Source organism: Onthophagus taurus, chromosome 8 (genome assembly GCF_036711975.1).
Source record: "Onthophagus taurus isolate NC chromosome 8, IU_Otau_3.0, whole genome shotgun sequence".
NCBI lineage: Eukaryota > Metazoa > Arthropoda > Insecta > Coleoptera > Scarabaeidae > Onthophagus > Onthophagus taurus.
This window is the reverse complement of record NC_091973.1, coordinates 16,200,718-16,223,114: the sequence shown is the minus strand read 5'-3', so window position 1 is coordinate 16,223,114 and position 22,397 is coordinate 16,200,718. Positions and strand designations below refer to the sequence as shown.

The window sequence follows — 22,397 nt, the reverse complement described above, 5'->3', positions numbered from 1 at the left end:
ATTAATACTATCATCAAGCTGGGCTTTGATAATGCATTCATCAAACTAGAATTAATAATCTCATATATCCCCACTTTTCCAACCCCGGCGTTTTTGTCTCCATACCTTTCCACCCTTTAATCCAAAAACAATTTTCCGATATTTTCAATAAGTTTAATGTCACACCGGTATACCGTGCTAATGCTAAATTGGGCCAATTATTAACTAATAATAAACACATATTCGATGATAAACTTAAAAGTGAGATTTACAAACTTAACTGTAACGATTGCGATTCTTTTTATATAGGACAAACTGGAAGGAATATCAATACTAGATTCAAGGAACACTTAAATAAAGAAAATTCTACTTTTTATAAACATTTAAAAGAACATAAACATAAAACTGATATATCCAAAATTAAACTTCTAAAACATCTTAATAAATCCAGAAAAATGGACCTATTTGAGGAGTACTATATAAAATCATACCACACTAAAAACCCTGAACATATTTTGAATGAAATTACTGATTTCAACAATTATAATAGATATTTTACACCTTTCATATAATTTCAAACTCACCGCTCTTGCATTTGATTTGTCACATCCTGATACCAATTTTTCATTTTCTTAAGTTGTCATATTACTTCCTCTTTTAACTGACCTCAGTCCGTTGTAACCAGTCGATATGTGCACACGACTCAAGTTTTTCGGTAAACTTAACGTTATAATACGCTTTCAATAATATTAATACCCTTTTCTTTTAGATTTTTAATGATAAATTCCCCTTTTTTATAACACGCCTTCAGCTTTTACAGTTTTTTACGCCTGCCTTCAGCATTTCAAAAACTTTTTTAACCTATCACCCGACGTTGGAGTTTAACCTGACATGGTAAACCCACGCCGTTTTCAAAAATTTCACTTAAATCTTTAATCCAAAATTATATTTTTAATCATCGGTCCGTCGTAGTTTTTTGTAAGAGAAATTTTTCCACATGATCATTTTTTCACGTGTTCATCATTCTTAGTTTTCGACGGTAAGAACTTTTTATAACTTTAATTTTATATCGCCAACAAAAAACCCGTCAACTAGTAATAATTATCTTCCATTATTCTAGTCGTACCTGAAGACGCTTTTAGAAAAAGCGAAACATTGTTGTACCGAAATTAGAAAAAAATAATAAATAATCATCGTGGACTTATTCTTTTTTATCCTATTAATACTCACCATGATGAACCTGGAGGCTACAATTGAAAATTAATATAGATGTTAACAATAAACTAGTCTGATTTGTACCTGATAAACGCTCTGTTTCAGATAACGTAGATAATAATCTCTTTGTGAGTGTAGGCCTACAAGCAAGATGTATTGTGACTGATATGGGAAGCAATTTTATTCAAGTGCATAACTATTTCAAAATAACACCAGAAAAACCGTATATTTTATTAAATGGGCAAGAAATACCGTTTATTCTTGACACCCCACACCTCTTGAAAGCAACAAGAAGTAATTTATTAAAACACCATTTTGTTTTTGATGGGAAAAAAACTTTCTGGAGTTTCTTTCTGGAAAATTTCTGCAAAAGGGATTCATTACAAAGAAATAGATTAGCGCCCAAGTTAAGATAATCACATATAAATCTAACAAACTTTCAGAAAATGAAAGTAAAGCTTGCCGCCCAAGTTATTAGCAACACTGTCGCAAGTGGTTTGGAGCTTTATGTATCTTTAATTATCTGATGTAATTTCGAACGAATGCATTGGGACCATTGAAGTAATTGAAAAATTCAATAAATTGTTTGATATTTTAAATTGTAAAACATATAAAGGAGAAGAAGAAGACTTTTTAAAAACAAAATGAAGAATTTTATTAGATACATAAAAATTGTCAATTCTACTAGTAATGATGTAACGAACTCCATAAAATTTTTAAATTCTTGGCTGGTAACTATTCAAGGAATACAAAAATTATGGAGTTTGAAGAAATCGGACGCAAGGCGGCAATTGTGTCAATCCAACACCAATACAATTTGAGAGAGCATTCCGTAAATTATTTTGTTAAAAATATTTTCACACTGGTAATGAGAATTGCTCAGATGATTTGCAACATTTCTTATTAAAATTAAAGACATCAATATGACTGACATTAACACGTTTGTAGAAACTGCAGAAGTTTTACCATATGACGGTGTTGAATAATATAACGTATGTTATAGCGCTGGTTAACACTTCTTCGTAACGAATAACGATTTGCTGGCTTTTGTTGTAACGAATTATTTATTAATTATAACGAAGGTACAACACGACTCAAACGACGCTCTTACAAAAATCTTATTGATAGTGACGCGCTTGTTGTCAACAACAACGAAAACAAAACAAAAACTTCTTATTGCTATGATTCTTGACAAATCGAAAAACTAATTTAAATACAAAATAAAAAATGCAAAAATGTGTATAAACAAGATACAAATTACAACATGCCCCCCGCCTTGAAAGGACTGCCTTTCAAAAAAAAATTAGTGAGCATATGGGAGGGGGGAGCGCTAAAGAAAACATATTATAACAAATTATTTGATTGTCTATATCTAATAGACAATCACCTAAGGTAACAATAACAAAAAAAGTAAATAATATCAAAATTAGTACTAATTTGTCATTGGAAGCGGGCAAAGTTTATTGGTTGGTCGCTTGATAATCCCGTTGGTGGTGCGTATGGTAGCAACTCTTGCAATACCATCGGAACCAGGGTGTAGAGCGATAACGCGACCATATAACCACTTCAATGTTGGTAAGTTGTCATCCTTTACTACAACCAATTCATCAATTTTAAGATTCTCTGTTTTAGTTGACCACTTGGAACGGCGTTGGAGTTCCGAAATGTATTCCTTTGACCAACGCTTCCAAAAGTCTTGCTGAATTCGTTGCGTATATTGATAGTGGGACAGCCGATTTAACTTGACGTGATCCAGGCTTGGATCTGGTGGGGCCGAAAGCGTTCTCCCAATTAAGAAATGCGCAGGAGTTAAGGGTGTTAAATCATTGGGATCCGTGGACAAGGGTGACAAAGGGCGAGAATTTAGGATAGCTTCAATTTGAATCAACAGCGTATAAAATTGTTCAAAGGTAAGTATTACATTGCCAACGACCCGCTTTAAATGATATTTGGTTGCTTTAACGCCTGCCTCCCATAAACCGCCGAAATGAGGCGAATTAGGGGGAATGAATGACCAATTAATCGACTCATTCTCAATCACATCGGTTAATTGATTGGAACCTTGTAGGAACGTTCCTAACTCGTGAAGCTCGCGATTCGCGCCGACGAAATTGGTACCGTTATCCGAAAAAATCTGAGACGGCTTTCCACGGCGACCAACAAAACGCCGCAGTGCTGCAATAAAACATTCAGAAGTCAAATCCGACACCAATTCAAGGTGTATAGCACGTGTTATAAAGCATACAAATAGACAAATATAGCATTTTGAAGTTTTAGAACCGCGACCTTTCCGATCTTTCAAAAGAAACGGGCCAGCGTAATCGACGCCGGTGGTACTGAACGGAGGTGCTGGAGTAACACGTTGCGATGGTAAATCGCCCATAATAGGCTGCGACACCCGCGGTTTTACTCGAAAACAACGCATGCAATTAAAGATTACCTTTTTGGCAAGATTTCTCCCCCCAATCGGCCAATACCGATCCCGTATTGAAGCTAGTAAATGTTGCGGACCTGCATGAAGAAGTTGTACGTGTTCGTGTTCGAAGATCAACCGCGTTAACACGTGTTTACTATGAAGTAGCATCGGGTGCTTTTTATCAACGTTATAAGACGAATTGCGTAATCGACCGCCTACGCGCATAATACCAGTGTGATCAAGAAATACGTTTAATTTAGTTAGTTCGTTTTTCTGCGGCAAACTGCCCTTGCCACTCAAATGATTGATTTCATCCTGAAATGAGTCTCGTTGACTACATTTGATTAGGTAAATTTGCGCTTCATTCAATTCCGAACATTTTAAAGAACCCGTTCGTTTATCAGATTTATTTGAACAATTATTAACGAACCGCAGACAATATGCTATTACACGTTGTAGCCGAGATAGGGTAGAAAAGCGTGTGAACGGAATAACGCATTCTTCAATTATAGTAGCTTTTAGAACGTTAACCTTTATTTCCGGTAAACTTTCAGAACGAAACGTTCTACGTGGCCATAACGACTCATCTTGCTTTAACCATACAGGACCACACCAATATATTGTTAAATCCGCGAGGGCTCCCGAGTCTATACCGCGTGAAACGGGGTCTGCGGGGTTGTGCTCGGTTGAAACGTAGCGCCAATCAGACGCTCTCGATAAGTCAAGAATTCGCGCAATGCGATTTCCTACGAATGTATGTAATTTACTAGGATCAGTTCCTAGCCATCCTATCAGAACACTAGAGTCCGTCCAGTACACTACTCTTTTAATTTCTAGATTTAAAGCTGTTCTAACTTTATTAACAAGATCGGTAAGTAACAAAGCACCAAGCAGTTCTAATCGCGGAACTGTAGTAGGTTTTATTGGAGCCACTCTGGATTTTGCGCATACTAATTGAACCGAACAATCATTATAAGAATTAGTAGCTCGTAAGTAAACACAAGCTCCGTATGCTTTAATTGATGCGTCTGAAAATCCATGTAGTTCAAATTCATTCGCATTTTTTAACGAAATATGACGTGGAATTTCAATGGAATTTAATAGAACTAACATGTCACGAAATTCACACCAACGTGTGTAAATTTGATTTGGAAGTGAAACATCCCAATCCAATCCCTCCTGCCAAATGTGTTGAAGGATAATTTTGGCCCTTATGATAACAGGACTCAATAACCCTAACGGATCGAAGATTTGAGCTATCTCAGAAAGAATAGATCGTTTGGTAACCCGTGTCATAGTTGTGTTTTTGCTAATGTTAAATTTAAAGACATCTTTCTGAGGATCCCACATCAGACCTAACGTACGCGTATTTTCCCTACGTCCCATGTCTATTATATCTTCCGCTCTACTATCTGATACACGTCAATAATGTACATAACTTTCTCAACTGAATCCGCTCCCGTAAGAAGGTCGTCTACGTAAAAATGATTCTTAATAACGTTAGCAATCACTGGATCGGAGCTTTCTAAACCTAACTGCTTTAAACAGCGAGTTGCTAGGTAACTTGCTGATGCTGTACCGTAGGTAATAGTGGTTAACTCGTAAACCTCTATTGGAAGATTTTCGGAATCGCGCCATAGAATACGTTGGAACCTTAATTGTTCCGTGTTAACGAGGCATGCACGATACATTTTTTGAATATCTGATACTACAACTATGCTATATTGTCTGTACCGGACTAGAGCGCTAAATAGATCTGGTTAGATAGTAGGACCCACAACCTGCAGATCGTTAAAAGAATAACCGGTGGATGTAGGGCACGACGCATCAAACACTACTCGTAACTTTGTGGTTGCGCTTTTTTCGTTTATAACACCATGGTGGGGTATATAGTAATTATTTTTATCTGATTCCTGCGGCGATACTACCCTACGCATATGGCCTAATTCAGAGTATTCTCGCATGAATTCGCGATATTTATTACCGAATTCTGGTAATCGCTTGAATTTACGCTCCATACTTAGTAAGCGTGTTTTGGCATTGCGGTACGACTCGCCCAATTGATGAAGTTCTCCATCGATTGGAATTGTAACTATGAATCGGCCGTCATCCGTTCGCGAGGTCGTTTCTTGAAAATGTTTCTCACAGAACGCGTCAGATTTCGATAGCGAAATGGGTACGTTCACCGACTCAACTTCCCAAAAACGCGTGAGTTGTTCGTGAAGTTTTGATGACTGTGCGCTTTGAACTAAATTGCACTGGATAGAAGGCACAGCGCTTGTTTGAACCGGGCCCGAAACAATCCACCCGAACCTTGTATTTTGTATAACCGGTCCATCATCTAATTTGATTTGACCTATGCACAACAATTCCCAAAAGTAATCTGCGCCTAGCAACATATCAATACTATTTGGGTTATAAAACTCAGGATCAGCTAAGCGTAGGTGAGCAGGAATCTTTAACGAATTAACATCGATAGCGAACTGAGGCAAATTACTAGTAATTACTGGAAGGACAAGACACGTAACTTGAAGTGAAAAATTAGTACAATGCGAATGTATTTTTAGCAAACATGAACTAGAAATTGTAGATTTAGATTGAGTTATTCCCGTAACGCTGATATTTGTTTTTGTTTCAGGGAGATGCAACCTTTCGCGAAGATCTGTCGTTATGAAGCTACTTTGACTACCTGGATCTAGTAGTGCACGGAATGTGTGTTTTTTATTTCGCCGATCAAATGCATGTAAAGTGACAGTTGATAATAATGTTTGTACAGTTGTTAATGAACTAGATGTGAGAGTTTGTAATTGTGTTGTTGGTGATTGTTGCGAATCTGAACGATTATATGTGATATGCAGAAGGGTGTGGTGTTTAGATTTACATTGTTTACATAGACCCGACCTACATTGATTAATAAAGTGACCCAATCGAAGACAATTCATACAAAGTTTCAATTTTTTTACTTGCTCTATACGTTTTTGTATGTTAAGTTGAAGAAATTCAGGGCAATGTTGAAGATTATGTTCGGCCTTGCACAAAACACATTTTATTGCATCTATCTGCCTTGAAACTACAAATGATCTAGCTTTAGTAGCTGACTGATGTTTAACTAATGATTTAGACGCCCCTTTATCTTCAAGTGATTCTAATAAATCAGCTCTACCTTTTAAGCAATCCAATAAATCGTCTAATGTGGGTTTATCAATCTGTATTTTTTGATGTTCCCATTCACGGTTTGATTCGAAATCCAATTTAGTGGAAACTAAATATACAATTAATGTGTCCCATTTATCGGTGGGTTCCTTTAATGTGTTTAATGCACGTAAATGTTTGCGAATGTTATCAATTAAAGTGCGTATTACATTCGAGTTAACGGAAGTAATTCTTTCAATTTTAAAAAGTGCCTTAATGTGATTTTGCACTAGTATTCGAGGGTTGTTATATCGACTGCAAACTAAATCCCACGCAACATCATAGTTTGTATTGGTAATTTCTAAACTCGCAATTACTTGTCGAGCTTCACCCGTTAAAGTTGATAACAAATAATGGAATTTTTGAACGTCATTCACGGCATGATTATTATGAATCAATGACTCGAAAATATCGTGAAATTCCAGCCATGATTCGCTATTTCCATTAAATTTAGGTAAATCAATTACCGGTAACTTTACGCATTGCTCCGGAGCAGGACTGACAGTGAGAGAAGAATTGCGAGAATTTTTGCTATTTGTTAATATACGTTTGGCTTCCGCAGTGCTTGCGTAAAAAGCCGCCTCAAAATTTTCTCGTTCTAACGCTTGCACCTCCCCGTCGGCGCTTACTAAATCAATGTTCTCCTGAATGATTTCGAAATCACTAATTAAATTAAGTGCACGATCGTACCGTTGTTCCAACTCAAAAACCCACGTCTGATCGAGACTACCCTTATCATCTAATTTCGATTTAGTAATAAATTTTGAAAAATTTGTTAGCTTGCCTTTGACAATGCCACGTTTTTTTATTAAAGTTTCTATTTCCGACATGATAATACGTAAAATGAACGCAACGCAATTGATTCAAATTTAAGCAAGGGAAAAGGAAATGGAAAAAAAGGATTATATGCTTACGACACGCTCAAACTTAAAGGGGGATGCTTCCGGCCCGTGGATAACGTGTCCCGACGTTCTTCCGAATTTCCTTTGAATTCCAGCTCACCAAATTTTTCCTGTTTGTGTTGCTTGGCAACCACGACTGATGATAATCTCAAAAACGACGATAATTAATTTAATCCGGCTCGAAGGACCATGTTGAATAATATAACGTATGTTATAGCGCTGGTTAACACTTCTTCGTAACGAATAACGATTTGCTGGCTTTTGTTGTAACGAATTATTTATTAATTATAACGAAGGTACAACACGACTCAAACGACGCTCTTACAAAAATCTTATTGATAGTGACGCGCTTGTTGTCAACAACAACGAAAACAAAACAAAAACTTCTTATTGCTATGATTCTTGACAAATCGAAAAACTAATTTAAATACAAAATAAAAAATGCAAAAATGTGTATAAACAAGATACAAATTACAACAGACGGTAATCGGATTGACACAGATTACAGGGCCTAAGATCTACCAACACAAAATGGATTTACGTATGTATGTGGATATTTAAGTAAAAAGATGTTAAGTGTGCACAATTTAGAGACAAACAATTTATTTATTCATTTTAAATCGTTCTCTACAGATAATCTGTTTGGGAGCTTAACTGGGTACCTGTTAAGGCTTAACTGTGCACTTAATTGGCACAATAATACATTTTTGAACTATATTTTTAAATTGGAAGAATCATTTTATGATACCTACTCAATATTGTTATGTAAATGGGGCATTAGTAAATTGTTTTTAGAAAATTTGCGGGATATTGATCATTTATTTGTATGTACACAGATTCCGTTAGAATATCTTTTAAAATTATTTGTTAGATTAAGACCATTTTACACATTGAAATTCCATAACAGGAATTTTAAACTAACTAGATATTATCAAAATGTTAAATTAAGTATTTTAAGAAATCTTTGAATATTTTAATCTATTTATTTTAGTCTTTTAGGCCCACTTTTACCACCTCTAGTTAAACTGGTCGTTAGTCTAACTAGCGGATAACGTTTATCTATTAGTTAACTGCGAAGCGACTTTTACCATTTCGATTTAACTAATGGATAGGCTATCTAATAGTTAAAGTAAGAATCTGGGGGAATGTTGTAATGACTGTTGGTGACGACGTGTAAAAGGGGTACTACAGGTTTCTATCTCCTTTGTCCGTCGGTAATTCGTGGGTAGGGTAAAACGTCAGGAATCGACCGTTGGTCAGTGTTTGACCGTTTTTGTAAAAAAAATGTGAAAAATAAGGATCCAAGGAATATCTAAAAAATATAAATATATCCATAAATAGCCACCAGTCTCCTCTTCACCCCCTAGTACACAAAAAGTCCACAACCATACCGTTCTTAAGTTTTTGTTGTTTAATTTCGCGCTAACTGCCGGCCTATTCGCATCGTGCTAAAAAGCGTAATTTTTATGTTTAGAAATTCGCGCAAACAGGGTAGTACTATTCAGCCGTTTTTGCATGTATGATGTTTCTTTTTTTGTTTGCCAGTGATCTAATAATGTTTTCTATTGGTTATATTAAAAAAATACCGCTTTACTTAATTATTTGTTGAAATAAAGTCGGTCAATGACTGGTAGTTCTAAATTAAATTAAAAATTAGTGTTTGACCAAACGGTCAAATACTAGACGAACTGGTTGTTTTTAATCTCACAGGAATTTATATTTGATTAATAAAATGGAAAAATGTGTAATACCTGTTTTTAAAACTTATATCTTCCCGTTTAAGTTGTTTAGTATTTGACCAAAACTTTTATAGTTTAAGTGAGATACAATCAGTTGGTACACTGGTTCCTCTTTTGGTCATTTATAGGACACACAACACTCAAAACTGAGTTTTTTAACCGATTTTAAATTTTATAAATATTCAAGCGTAATATAAATATAAGTGTAAATGTTTGATTCTTTTCTATTTTTTAAACCCTTTTTATAACAATAAAAGTAATTGACCGCACTTAAGCAGTAATGATTCTGTAAAATTGAAAGGATAAAACGCACGGTTGGTCAAACGCTGACTCTTATAGTGGTCAATTATCAAAAAATGGAAAATCTATATGGAAAATTTTGCAAATATGAATCAGGTTAACATTTTTTCAGTGCCAATATGACAGCGAAGCCTAAGTTTAAAAATAGTGAAGAAGATCTTCAAAAGACTCTCGATGTAAGAAGTAGGGGTTTATCTTATGAAAAAGCAGCCAAGATGTTTAACGTTACAAAGTAAAATCTTATTTATAAAGAAAAACGAAAAACACCAGTGCAGAGGAAAATGGGCAGACCAGCATTTTTAAATTCTCATGAAGAAAAACTGCTGGTTGACTTCCTGTTACAAAAACCCAGTTGGAAAACACAAAATTTGGGTGAAAAGTTAAGTCAAGAGCATTTTGCTCCTGTTTTAAAAGATGTTCTTAAAGAGTCAAAAAATATAAACATTTTTTTGTGAACAAAATAGTATGAAAAAATAATGAAAATGAATATTATATTAAGAATCGGTCAAACATTGACGGTTTTAAGGTCAAAGACTAGATATTATTGGTCAAGTAACGTAATCAAAGTGGTCAAACACTAAATGCGAAATACTGTTTTCCTTTTTAATTTTTAAAAAATATTACTTCATGATGTTATATTTTATATGTAGGGTAAGTAACTTTAAATGAATCAGATGTGTATTTGATCATATTTTGAGCATTATATGCAAAGGCAGAGGGATCTACAAGAAAAATAATATGGCTCGGTCAAACACTGACATTAAAAAATCAGGTCAAACACTGGTGCGTTTACCCTAATTCCCTTAAACCTGTCAGTTTTGTTAGTGACAATTGTTGTTGTGTTTCGCATTAATGGAAAAAATGAATACCAGAAATCAGACAGAAAAGCGTATACGGAGGGCAAATTTTAAGCCAGAAGAGATAACCATAAAAATTTCCTCGAGAATAAAAATAGTGATGTTCGTACGTGGAAAAAAAAACAAGAGGTAAGATTTAGATTAACAAACACTACAAACCATTATTATTCTATTATATGTTTAATAGATATGGGAAATAATACCAAAGGAGATGACGGCTACCACAGGTGTCCCTCAAGATGCAAGAGGATTACGAATGAAATATGACAGTTTAAAAAAAACTGTACGGCAAAAATACGCCAAGCCGCAATTGGTACTGGTGGTGGACCTCCAGAACAAGAAAATTTGACGCCAGGGGAGGAAAAAATTATAGGTAACTTCATTCTAAATATGTTTGTGTACCTTATAGGGTTGATTCAATTAAGTGTACAGGGTTTACCCTCTGTGTGTGATTCAGATTCTGCACATACTTCTACAGCAGTGACGTCATTGGCGTTAAGTGACGACAATGGATCACTGCCTCAGTCCGAGACTCTCTTAACAATAGGTAGTTCCGTGGATTCCATTAGAAGTATATGTGGAATCTGATTTACAGTCAGAGGGAGGACCTATGTCATCTATTGCTACTCCAGTGGACATTCGTATAGAAGAGAATACATGGAACCCTAAAAATGTGAGGAAACGCAAAGCAAATGTTTTGCAAACAACAAGGAAAAGTAAAGGTACAATCAAAATGCTAACTAACTATCTATAAAAAATTGATCTGTTTATATGGTGTAGTGTCCAACAAAGCTGTCTACGACACCTATAACGAATTATTGAAAAAAAGATTAGAATTAACAACATTAATGGTAGAAAATGAGAAGGAAAGGCACAAAGCAGAGATGGAGGTGATACAATTAAAAAAAGAAGTGGAGATTTAGAAGTTAAGAAAAGAAAAAAACAGTTAATTTTTTAAATGCTTGTGGACGATATGTAAATAATAATAATGTACTTATTTATTGTAAATTTGCGGTTTCTTTTCTTATATTTTATTTTTTATAATAATACAATTTATTTTTATAAGTTCTGAAAATAATTAATAATTTCTAATCTTCTATTATTTACCGCCATGTCCTCAGCGTTTCGTTGGACATCATCCTGGATATCTTCAAACGGTATATCGTCTTCAGGTGGTAAAACGTCATTCATATTGATGTATATGTTGTGCAAAATGGCTCTTGCAATAATGATTGCTTGTATCCTAAAAGTGAAAAACCTAGTAAGCGATGATGCTTTCTGAATAGGATATTAGCGCTTACCTATCTATTGCCACTCCCATTTCTAATCTCAAAATTTAAAACCGCCGTTTCCAAACCCCATACTGACGTTTTACTACATTTCTAGTCCTTATTTCAGACTCATTATACCGTCTTTCCGCCTCCGTTCTCGGTGCATCTAGTGGAGTTAGCAAATAGTTTTTGAAACAGGACCGATTATTCATTATATCAACTTATGAAAATTAAATACATGTTGATATGACATTCAATACTAACGTATTTCGATACCCGCTATCCCCAAGCAAAACGCTGTTTTGAAACTCTTGTTGTTCAAATGTATTTTTAATGCGGCTGTTGTTAAAAATGGTTTGGTCATGGATGGATTCGGGCCATCTAGTTACAATGTCCAATATTCGCAACTTTGCGTCTGAAATAGTTTGGACATTGAAAGAAAAGTAACCTTTTCTGTTCCTGTAATACTCTGCATTCTCGCCACCTATAATTCAGATAAAACGTGTTTCACATTCTACAAAAACTAAAAAACGTGTCTATAACATCACCTGGTGCTTGAATTCGAACATGTGTGCAGTCAGTGGCACCAATTACTTGTGGAAACCATGCAATTTCGTAAAATTCCACCTGATTTCTTCGAACTTCATCAGCATTACCTGGCATTTTTAAATAGTTGGGCCTTAGATTGCCAATAGCTATTGAACTAATTTTATAATCACGGAAGCTGATGATTCGCTGATTCCGCAAAAGTCAGCTACAGCCAACAACATCAAAATCTTAACATAAGGAACAATCTATTTGAAGCCGGGATTGCAGAATTTCTAAAAAAATTAATTACTAATTATTAAAAAACTAAGTACTATATATGTAGAAAAGATTCGGGAAGACTCGAAACCCTTCGAGTGTACTCGATCAGGGGTCGGGTCGATCAATCGATCGAAGCAGATGTGAGATGAGGGAAGATGGCAGAAGTGAGAAGACGAGCTAACAGTAAAGACGTGTTGTGTTGAAATTAGTTAATCAAATGAGTTTAAATGTTAATAGAAATAATAAATTAACTAAATAAAGGGGGTTTTGGTGATTTATTCAAGCGAAATCCTACATTCTTGGGGGCTCGACCGCGATTACGGACAACGCAACATGTGAAGAAAAACAGTAAGACGAAGGAAAACCAAAAGAAGACGTTAAGACAAATGTGAAAACAAAAGCCGCTAAGATGAGAAGAGAATAAAAACGGAAGACGAGAAGACGAGAAAAAGACGGAAGACGAGAAGACGTGAAGAAGAGAAAAAAGACGGAAGAGGAAAAGACGGTGGTGTGGCGACATTTAGGCAGTTGGACCAGCGCACGACGGCTGAACGTGCAATTACGACTATACGAAGAAAACCACGAGGAACGACGCGACGCAACCGCTAGACGGCGACGCAAGACGTTGGATATAAAGATAAATCGCTTGTTTTTTTTATTACTTCATTTCTTTCGACGTTTGCTATCGATTATTTAATTGACTTAATATTTATTTAATTTTGATAAACATGACGAGCTTAAGAACCATACCGTCTATCGAACAAAATATTTCAAAAGCTTCTACAAAATCAATAAAAGCCTGTTATAGATTTATTTTTGAAAACGACGGAGATAGAGGTAATAGAAAGAAGTTAAGAGAATTTAGGGGGTTTAAATTTGAAAACGTTGAAAAGATGAAAGAAAAGATAGAGTTTGGAAAGAAAAATCTTACGTTGGGCGAATTAGACGCAGCTGGCATACCGCGTCTAAGTGTTTGAATTTAATAACGACGCGAATGATAAAGATGAACTAGTAAACCTCCTGTGCACAGGGCTTTCGATTTTAGAACTTTTAAAAGATCAATGTAATCATCATGAAGCAGATGAAAATGACGAAGAAGACGATGAACCTGTAACATTACCACAACACGATGCATGTGTTAATGCAGTTCTTAATAACGAAAGTAGAAATTCAACGGACGACGCAAGTAAATCGAGTGGTTGCTCACACAATCAGCACCCAAAGATGAATCTAAAATTTGTGTTGACTTTTAAAGATGTTGGAGACACGGTTAGTACATTTGATGGAAGTGATGGTTGTTCGATTGAGAAGTGGATAGAAGAATTTGAAGATACTGCTATGTTGATGGGATGGAGTGACATGGGATGTTTGTATATGAAGGCTGAAATAAAGGTTTCAACGTGGAATGCGTTTAAAAACAAACTAAAAGACGAGTTCAAGCGAAGTCTAAGTGGTGCCGCACTTCATAAAATGCTCACCGCAAGAATAGAACGAAAAGACGAAACAGTCACTCAATATTTATTGAAAATGCGATATGTAATAGAAGGAATAGTTGATGACGAAGTGAACAAATCTATTTTATACGGAGCAAGATCTTTAAAAGCATTCAAAGAAATGTTAAAGTTGTATGAAAAAATTAAAATCAAACAACAAAAGGAAAGGCGAGAAAATAAAGATAAACCGTTTAAAACAAACGGGAATGCGAAAACGAGACAAAACAATCAAGAGGATGTGAGATGTTTTAATTGCGGAAGAAAGGGACATCTATCTAAGAATTGTAATGACAAAGAAAAAGGCAGTAAATGCTGCAAATGTAACAAATATGAACACATTGCTTATCAATGCAATGCTGAAAATAAACGAAATGAAGACGATCAAGGACGGGCGAAAAGAAGTTATGTAGTTCAAGAGACAAATGCAGAAATGCCTGGATATAAATGACTAATTTTGAACGATCATGAGATTCAATGTTTCGTAGATACCGGACGTGATTTAAATATTTTGAAAGCAAGCGAATATATTCGAATGGGTTCACCGCAGTTGGACTTGAATCCAGTACAAATTAAGGGTATAGGAACTAATACTATAAAAACTATTGGAAAATTTAAAGGAAGAATGCATGTTGACGATTGTGATTTTATTACTGAAGTACATGTAGTTAGTGATGATTCCATACCTATGGATTTAATTATTGGCAAGCCTATCTTGAACAATGTTACGTTGACAATCAATCACAATAGTGTTGAAGTAAAGAGTCTCGAAGTGAATCAAGAATTGGAAATTATCGATTTTGAAGTAAACAACATATTATTGATGAACAGTGGATGTGATTTAGACATTGGTACAAATAGCTGCAAATTCAAGATTGGAAGTATGATTCAGGACTATAATCCCAAAAGAGGATTTAATCAAGTAACTAATAGTATACAAACTAAAATAATTTTGAAAGACGATATTCCTGTATATCAACATCCAAGAAGACTTTCTCATTCCGAAAAGAGTGAAGTTGACAACCAAATTGACGAATGGTTAAAAGAAGGAATAATTAGGCCTAGTAGTTCCAATTATGCTAGTCCAATCGTGCTAGTAAAGAAAAAGGATGGTGCCACTAGAATATGCATTGACTACCGAAGATTAAACAAGAAAATAATTAAGGATCGCTATACTCTTCCATTGGTGGAAGATCAAATTGATGAACTAGCAGGAGCAAAAATATTTACTACCCTGGATCTTAGGAATGGATTTTTCCATGTACCTGTAGCAGAGGATAGTGTCAAATATACATCCTTCGTGACGCCAAGGGGACACTTTGAATTTCTGAAGACACCATTTGGATTGTCTATTTCTCCAACAGTTTTCCAACGTTATTTAAACAACGTACTTAGAGAGTTGATACAAGACGGAACGCTACTACTGTATATGGATGATATCATTATACCGGCTGTAACTATAGAGAGTGCTATTGTAAAGCTTGAAAAAGTTTTGAGAACAGTTGAAGAGTTTGGTTTGGAATTTATATGGGAAAAATGCCAATTTATGAAATCTAAGGTGGAGTATTTAGGGCACGAAATTGAGAATGGTATGATAACACCTACAAAATAGAAAATTAAAGCTGTAATGAAGTTTCTAGAACCAAATACAGTGAAAAGGGTTCAAAGCTTTTTGGGTCTGACTGGTTACTTCAGGAAGTATATCCAAAATTATGCGTTGATAGCAAAACCTTTATCGGATCTCTTAAAGGGTAACAAGCAGTATCATTTTGGACTTGCAGAGCGTACGTCTTGAAAGACTCAAACGACTTTTGTGTGTCGAAACCTGTACTAAGAATTTTTAATTATAATGATGAAACAGAGTTATACGCTGATGCAAGTCATGACGGATTTGGGGCGATATTATTACAGAGAAGTGGTGAAAATGGTATGTATGTATGTAGAGAGAGGGGTGCGTAATTTTTACGCGCACTTAGGCCCCAGTGGGCCCCTTGTGCATACTCCCTTGGAGGCTCGAGATGGTAGAGAAGATCTCGTTAGGTGACGATACCGCTTACTCGTTTCCAATGACGAGTTACCGCCGCCCCGACCCCGAGGTGTCAGAGGGCGCTCACGCGCATTCGTCCCTATAAGTCGAGCCTCACACACATGCGTGCTAACGACAACCAGAGATGTTAGACTGGTTGCCGGGACCGACGGCTTAACGTCCCCTCCGAAGGACGGGGGGCGACTCAACGTGAATTCACCGGGGTTCGAACCCGGGACGTCTGCGTGTTAACCCGAGAGCTAACACGCTGAGCCATCACGCCCCCTTTGTGAAAATGGTGAACTGCACCTTGTCTATTATTGGAGCAGAAAAACAAATGATGCACAAAGAAAATACCACAGTTACGAATTGGAAGTTTTGGCCATTGTGGAGGTTTTGAAGAAATTTCGTGTTTACCTACTTGGAATACCGTTTAAAATAATAACAGACTGGGCGGCGTTTACGGCCACTATGAACAAAAAAGATTTGTGTGCTAGAGTTGCTCGATGTACTATGTGATACAACACCGACCAGGTGCTCGAATGAAACACTGTGATGCATTAAGCAGAAATCCAATAACCATGATTATTCAAAACAGTACACTAGAAAAATTACAGATTGCACAACGAGAAGATGATGTGACGACTTATGAACCTAAAAAAAAGAACAATACAATCGATTAGCAATTGAAAGAGAGGGGAGAAGAAGAAACGTAATAATAATGGGAATACCGGAAGAGGAGGGGAATCTCAATGAGTTGGAAAAAATGGCGATGAACATAATTAATAAATAATTAAAAGTACAAACACAACTATTTGAGGTGGACCTAATAACGAGAATAGGAAAAAAAGAAGATGGGAAAATTAGATCTATACTGATAAAACTCTTATTGCCTTAAGGAAAGCTTGGGAAATCATGAGGAATGGAAGAAACTTAACGAGAAGTGGTATTATAATAACAGAAGATCTCCCGAAAGGTATACAACTAAAACAGAAGAACCTAGTCCCAGCAATGAAAAAATTAGAGAAAACGAAGAAAGAGCATTCATAAAATATGATAAACATATTGTTAATGGAAGGGAAATACAAGAGAAGGACATCCAAAAGATACTTCATAAGAAAAGACACAACTCAGAGGAGGAAGAGGAAGAAGAAGAACACCAAACTAAAGGCATGGTAATGGTGGGTAATAATTAAAAAAAAAAATGAACTGTAATGAAAATGAAGAAACGAAAAAAGTGAGACAACAGATTAAAAAAATGAACGAGAGAACAGAGAGTAGAGGAATAAGCACACCTGACCTCCAGAAGCAAATTGACAGTTACTTTATGAGACCAAAGTCGCACTCGTTCAATGCAGGGGACTTAAACAAGCAAAACACAAAAGCAGAGACAGCAACGAAAAACACACAAAATGACAATATCTAGCAATTAAATTATAATACCAATCTACACTCAAATATAACGACCATGGCAAAAATAAGAAAATCGAAAATAGAAACATACTACCCTACAACCTGGCTAAACACACAGAATATACAGAATAAAGGAGAAAAGATGCAAAAGATAAATCGACATCATAATAAAAAATACTTGAAACATTGACCTATAACTGTAGAACTTTGAGAGAAGATGAGAAATTGGAGAAATTGCTAGAAGAACTAAAAAACACAAATTGGCATATAATAGGATTGAGTGAGGTCAGAAGAAAAGGAGAGCGGTGTATAAATGTAAAGGGAACAATATTTTACTATAATGGATTAGGAAAGACAGGTGGAACCGGATATTTAATAAATAAAAGATGTATAGATAATATTACCTCCTTTAAAACATATTCACGCAGGGTTGCGAAGATTATATTAAACCTCGAAAATAAAAAAGCCGGGAGAATACAAATCATACAAGTATATGCACCAACCTCTACCGCATATGAGAAAGAAAGAGACGAGTTTTATGAAAACCTACTGATGGCAATTGATGATGATAAATGTAAATATACCATGGTCATGGGAGACTTTAATGCAAAAGTTGATAAAAAAAAGGGCGAATCATGTATTGGTAATTTCGGCAGTGGGAATAGAAATGAAAGTGGAGAAAAGTTGGTGGAATTTGTAGAGGGAAATAAATTTTACATAATGAATACATTTTATAATAAAGCTAATGATAAGAAATGGACGTGGATTAGCCCGGATGGAAAAACAAGGAACGAAATTGATTTTTTCATAGTAGACAAGAGAGAAATCATACAAAACGTAGAAATTGAACAGAAAATAGATATCGGTAGTGAAAACAGAGCGATAAAGATGACAGTACAGATAAGCACGAAACGACAGATACCGTGCGTAAAGAAAATGATAAGTTACAAATCTACTGATGAATTAAAAAGAGAAAACTTTGAAGACCGAATAAAGTGCGAATTAAGTTTGGAGGAAATTCAAGCTAACCCTAACATAGAAAACAAAAAACATATAATAACTAAGGCAATAACAAAGGTTACAAAGGATATTCAAAAAGATACAAAAAAAGAAAAACAGAGGTCAAATTTACCATGCGATATACGTAAACTATTAAATAAAAGAAAAACAATAAAGAGATCAGGAAGAGAAAAGATTGAGTACACAGAAATAACAAAATTAATAAGGAAAAAATGGAAAGAATGGTCGTATAACAAAAAAATACTAGAATTAGAAGATGCAATTACTACTGGAGGAAGTATAAGAAAAAGTGTGAGACAACAATCAGTGGGACAAAACAAAATAATAGTAATGAAAGATAAAAACGGTATGAGCAAAAGGGAAGATGCAAAAATATTAAACATTATATGCGACTTTTATAAGGAACTATACAACAAGGCGGAAAAAGAAGGAATTGAATGGAATGCGGGAGCAGACATGATGGAGGCTGAAGAGAGAGAGAATGAACAGATATAATACGAAATAATGACAGAAGAAGTAAGTGATGTAATATCAAAGCTGAAGGAAGGATAAATTGGAGGTATAGATCAGATAAGAAATGAAGAAATAAAGGCAGGAGGAAACCATATAGTGAAAATATTGAAGGAAATTTTTAATAACTGTTTGAAACAAAAAAAGATACCTGATAGCTGGCTCGTAGCTAAACTTGCCTTAATATATAAAAAAGGCGATAGGGAACATATCAACAATTACAGACCAATAAGTTTACTCCCGGTGATGTATAAAATATTTATGTCCATAATTACAAGGAGAATAAAGCAACACCTACCATCCATCGAACACCAAACAGGATTCAAGAAGAACTTCTCCACGTTAGACAATATTTTAGTCGTGCAGCAACTGATAAAAAAATCGAATGATTATGACTTCCCAATGCTCTTATTATTTGTAGACTTTGAGAAAGCGTTTGACAATGTAAGAACAGAAACAATCTTACAGGTCATACAAACGTCTGGTATGGAAGATCAGTATATTCGTATATTAAACTATGTATACAAAAACTCAAAACTAAACATCGAAATGAATAATAATAAAAGGACGATAACTCTAGGAAATGGACTGAAGCAAGGTGATGTGACTTCTGCAAAGCTATTCAATGCAGTATTGGAAACAATGTTTGTAGAAGAAGAATGGAAAGACCTGGGAATACGAATAAATGGGCAATGGTTGAACAGGTTAAAGTTTGCAGATGACATAGTACTTATAGGAAAAAACAAAACGGAAGTAAGGAAAATGCTGGAAACAATATCGAGAAGAGGGAAGCAAACTGGTCAGGAGATAAATATGAGCAAGACAAGAGCAATGTACATAAATTGTGAACAAAAAAATAAAATAATTTTTTTGGAAAGGAAATCGACAAAGTAGAGCATTTCGTATATCTAGGACAAAAGATTACAACTAAAAACACAGGAGAAGAAATAACACGGAGAATGGCAATGGGATGGCAAATGTTTAACAAATACAAAAATATATGGAAATCAAACATAGAAATGGAGAAAAAGAAAAAATTTTGGGAAATGTGTGTCCTCTCTGTCATGATTTATGGATGCGAGACATGGATATTAACAAACAAAATAATTAAAAAGATTAGGGTAACAGCAAGAGCAATGCATAGAAGGATGATTGGCATTACGAAGAAAGATAGAAAAACAGAAGAATGGATAAGGGAAAAGTCAAACATCGAGGATATTGGAAGAATAGTATTGGATCGAAAATGGAATTGGCCGGGTCATATTATAAGAGTACAAGATGAGAGATGGACCAACAAAATCTTAGATTGGTACCCAATAGACAAAAAGAGAAAAAAAGGAAGACCAACTGCCAGCTGGGAAAATGAGTTTAAGAGGAGTTGTGGAGGAGTAACATGGCACAGGGTAGCTTGGAACCGACAAGAATGGAAGAGAATGAAGGAGATATACAAGGAAGTATGGCTTTACACGGACTAATATCAAGAGCATACGAACTCAGTCCCATTATGGAGAAACCATAGAGAAACCTGGTGTACTAAAAGAAAAAAGGCGATATTTAAATCAAAATACTCAAATGATATTTATTCAGGAATAGGTAAATTAAAAGACATGAACTATGATATAAAACTGAATAAAGATGCAAAACCATTTACTATCGCGACTCCAAGAAGAGTACCAGTGCAATTGTTGGATAGGGTAAGAGAGGAATTGCTAAAAATGGTACAAGTGAATGTGATCTAAGAGATCGAAGAACCTACAGAATGGTGCGCGCCGATGGTGGTAACATGTAAACAATCGGGAGGCATCAGGATATGTGGATCTTATACAGACTTAAATAAGTATGTTAAAAGAGAAAGAGTATTACTTCCGAGTGTAGAGGAGACACTAGCACAATTAAATGACAGTAAGATATTTACAAAACTAGATTGTTCATCAAGTTTTTAGCAAATCCCACTAACAAAAGAATCGACAATTTATACAACTTTTTTAACGCCATTTGGTAGGTTTTGCTACAAAAGACTGCCATTTGGGATATCATCAGCACCCGAAATATATCAAAGATGTATGAACAGATTATTTGGAGGTGTAAATGGCGTACTAGTGCACATAGATGACATATTAATATTATTGGGTTTGTTGGCATTCAGAAATACGCCAACATGATTGTAAAATGCGGTGTATCGCCATCCCAATTGTTTTTGCTCGTAATTTGCGTGATACGTTGCCCCCAAGTGAAAAATCATTGATACCGAATATACCTGATCATGATTACGTGTATCAAAGATTCGAAAGAGAGAGAGAAGAACAAAAGAAGAATGACGACCGAAGACATAGAGCTAAAGAAATGGAAGAAGTCCAACCAAATCAGAGATCTTAGATAATAAACAGTACGGAACAATGGACAAGAAAGCCGCCACCTCAAAGTCTTACTGGATCAACACCGATGGACAGGACTTCAGAAGAAACAGGAGAGATGTCGTCGTCCTAAACAATGAGGAAGTGCGTGAAAGCCGGGAAGGTGAAGTGCGTTGTAACCGCAAAAGCAGAGCATGTGAAAACTTTAAAAGTGCTTTGAATGAGGAAGTGCAACAGAGTGTTGAAAAGACAGAGAAAGAAACCATCACCAGGTCTGGAAGAGAATAAATAATAAATTTAGTAATTGTAGAAAGGGAGATGTAGGGCGCGCGCATGTGTGCCGTAAGGAGCGTACGATGCGAACGTGACCGGACAAGCGTGGGGAGAGTCGAGTCCGAGCACGATAGCTGTAAAGGCCGATTTACACCAGACGAGCGAATGCTCATTCTATCCCCACTCTATCATATTCTTTTAGTGTAAACAGATAGAGCATTCTTTCGTTGTTCTGTCTGTGTTCTCAAAGATTCTAGGGAATATTCTAGGAATGTTCGATCGCTTGATGTACACGGCACTAGAGCGCGAGAACAATCATGCAACAACGCCTTCTTGCATGTTCGGACGTGCTCGCTCATCCGAGCGGTCTCTTCAAAGCGTTCTTGTATTCTAGCCAAATGAGCATTCGTTCGGCTAATCTAAACATCTATGTGCAAGAATTCTAATTCTTGATTGTCATTTTTGCTCATTGATATTTTGGTGTAAACGCTAAAAACGCGCTTTCGTTTACACTAAAAGATCAAGAAAGAATGCTCTTGTTCTAGCTCTAGCTCTTTGTTCGTTTGGTTTAAATGCACCTTAAGGTTATAAGTGTGTTTATTTGTGAATAAAGTAGTTACAATCAAGTTTAAG

At 35.6% G+C, this 22,397-nt stretch overlaps 4 protein-coding genes and 2 long non-coding RNA genes across 6 annotated transcripts; 3 read left to right on the top strand and 3 right to left on the bottom strand.

Annotated features, from left to right (window-relative positions):
* Positions 1–653: 653 nt before the first annotated feature.
* LOC111426247 (uncharacterized) lies at positions 654–1,179 on the top strand. Its single transcript, XR_011641428.1, has 3 exons — positions 654–694; positions 749–1,018; positions 1,100–1,179. It is a non-coding gene; the product is annotated as an uncharacterized lncRNA (long non-coding RNA).
* A 1,447-nt stretch (positions 1,180–2,626) lies between these two features.
* LOC139431287 (uncharacterized) lies at positions 2,627–4,906 on the bottom strand. The gene has a single exon (XM_071198932.1). The coding sequence runs from the start codon at positions 4,904–4,906 to the stop codon at positions 2,627–2,629; it is 2,280 nt and encodes a 759-aa protein (XP_071055033.1).
* A 464-nt stretch (positions 4,907–5,370) lies between these two features.
* Positions 5,371–7,632, bottom strand: LOC139431286 (uncharacterized). Its single transcript, XM_071198931.1, has one exon. The coding sequence runs from the start codon at positions 7,630–7,632 to the stop codon at positions 5,371–5,373; it is 2,262 nt and encodes a 753-aa protein (XP_071055032.1).
* A 4,055-nt stretch (positions 7,633–11,687) lies between these two features.
* LOC139431174 (uncharacterized) lies at positions 11,688–14,205 on the bottom strand. Its single transcript, XR_011641483.1, has 4 exons — positions 12,420–14,205; positions 12,136–12,355; positions 11,902–12,037; positions 11,688–11,843 (listed from the first exon to the last, which is right to left on the bottom strand). It is a non-coding gene; the product is annotated as an uncharacterized lncRNA (long non-coding RNA).
* Positions 14,206–14,619, top strand: LOC139431285 (protein lin-28 homolog A-like). The gene has a single exon (XM_071198930.1). The coding sequence runs from the start codon at positions 14,206–14,208 to the stop codon at positions 14,617–14,619; it is 414 nt and encodes a 137-aa protein (XP_071055031.1).
* A 3,540-nt stretch (positions 14,620–18,159) lies between these two features.
* LOC111422544 (craniofacial development protein 2-like) lies at positions 18,160–19,122 on the top strand. Its single transcript, XM_023055744.2, has one exon. It carries the CDS (start codon positions 18,160–18,162, stop codon positions 19,120–19,122), a length of 963 nt encoding a protein of 320 aa, XP_022911512.2.
* The last annotated feature ends 3,275 nt before the right edge of the window (positions 19,123–22,397 follow it).

Coding starts and splice junctions, on each gene's coding strand:
- LOC139431287 (XM_071198932.1), bottom strand. CDS start 4,906: ATGACACGGGTTACCAAACGATCTATTCTTTCTGAGATAGCTCAAATC.
- LOC139431286 (XM_071198931.1), bottom strand. CDS start 7,632: ATGTCGGAAATAGAAACTTTAATAAAAAAACGTGGCATTGTCAAAGGC.
- LOC139431285 (XM_071198930.1), top strand. CDS start 14,206: ATGCGATATGTAATAGAAGGAATAGTTGATGACGAAGTGAACAAATCT.
- LOC111422544 (XM_023055744.2), top strand. CDS start 18,160: ATGGCAATTGATGATGATAAATGTAAATATACCATGGTCATGGGAGAC.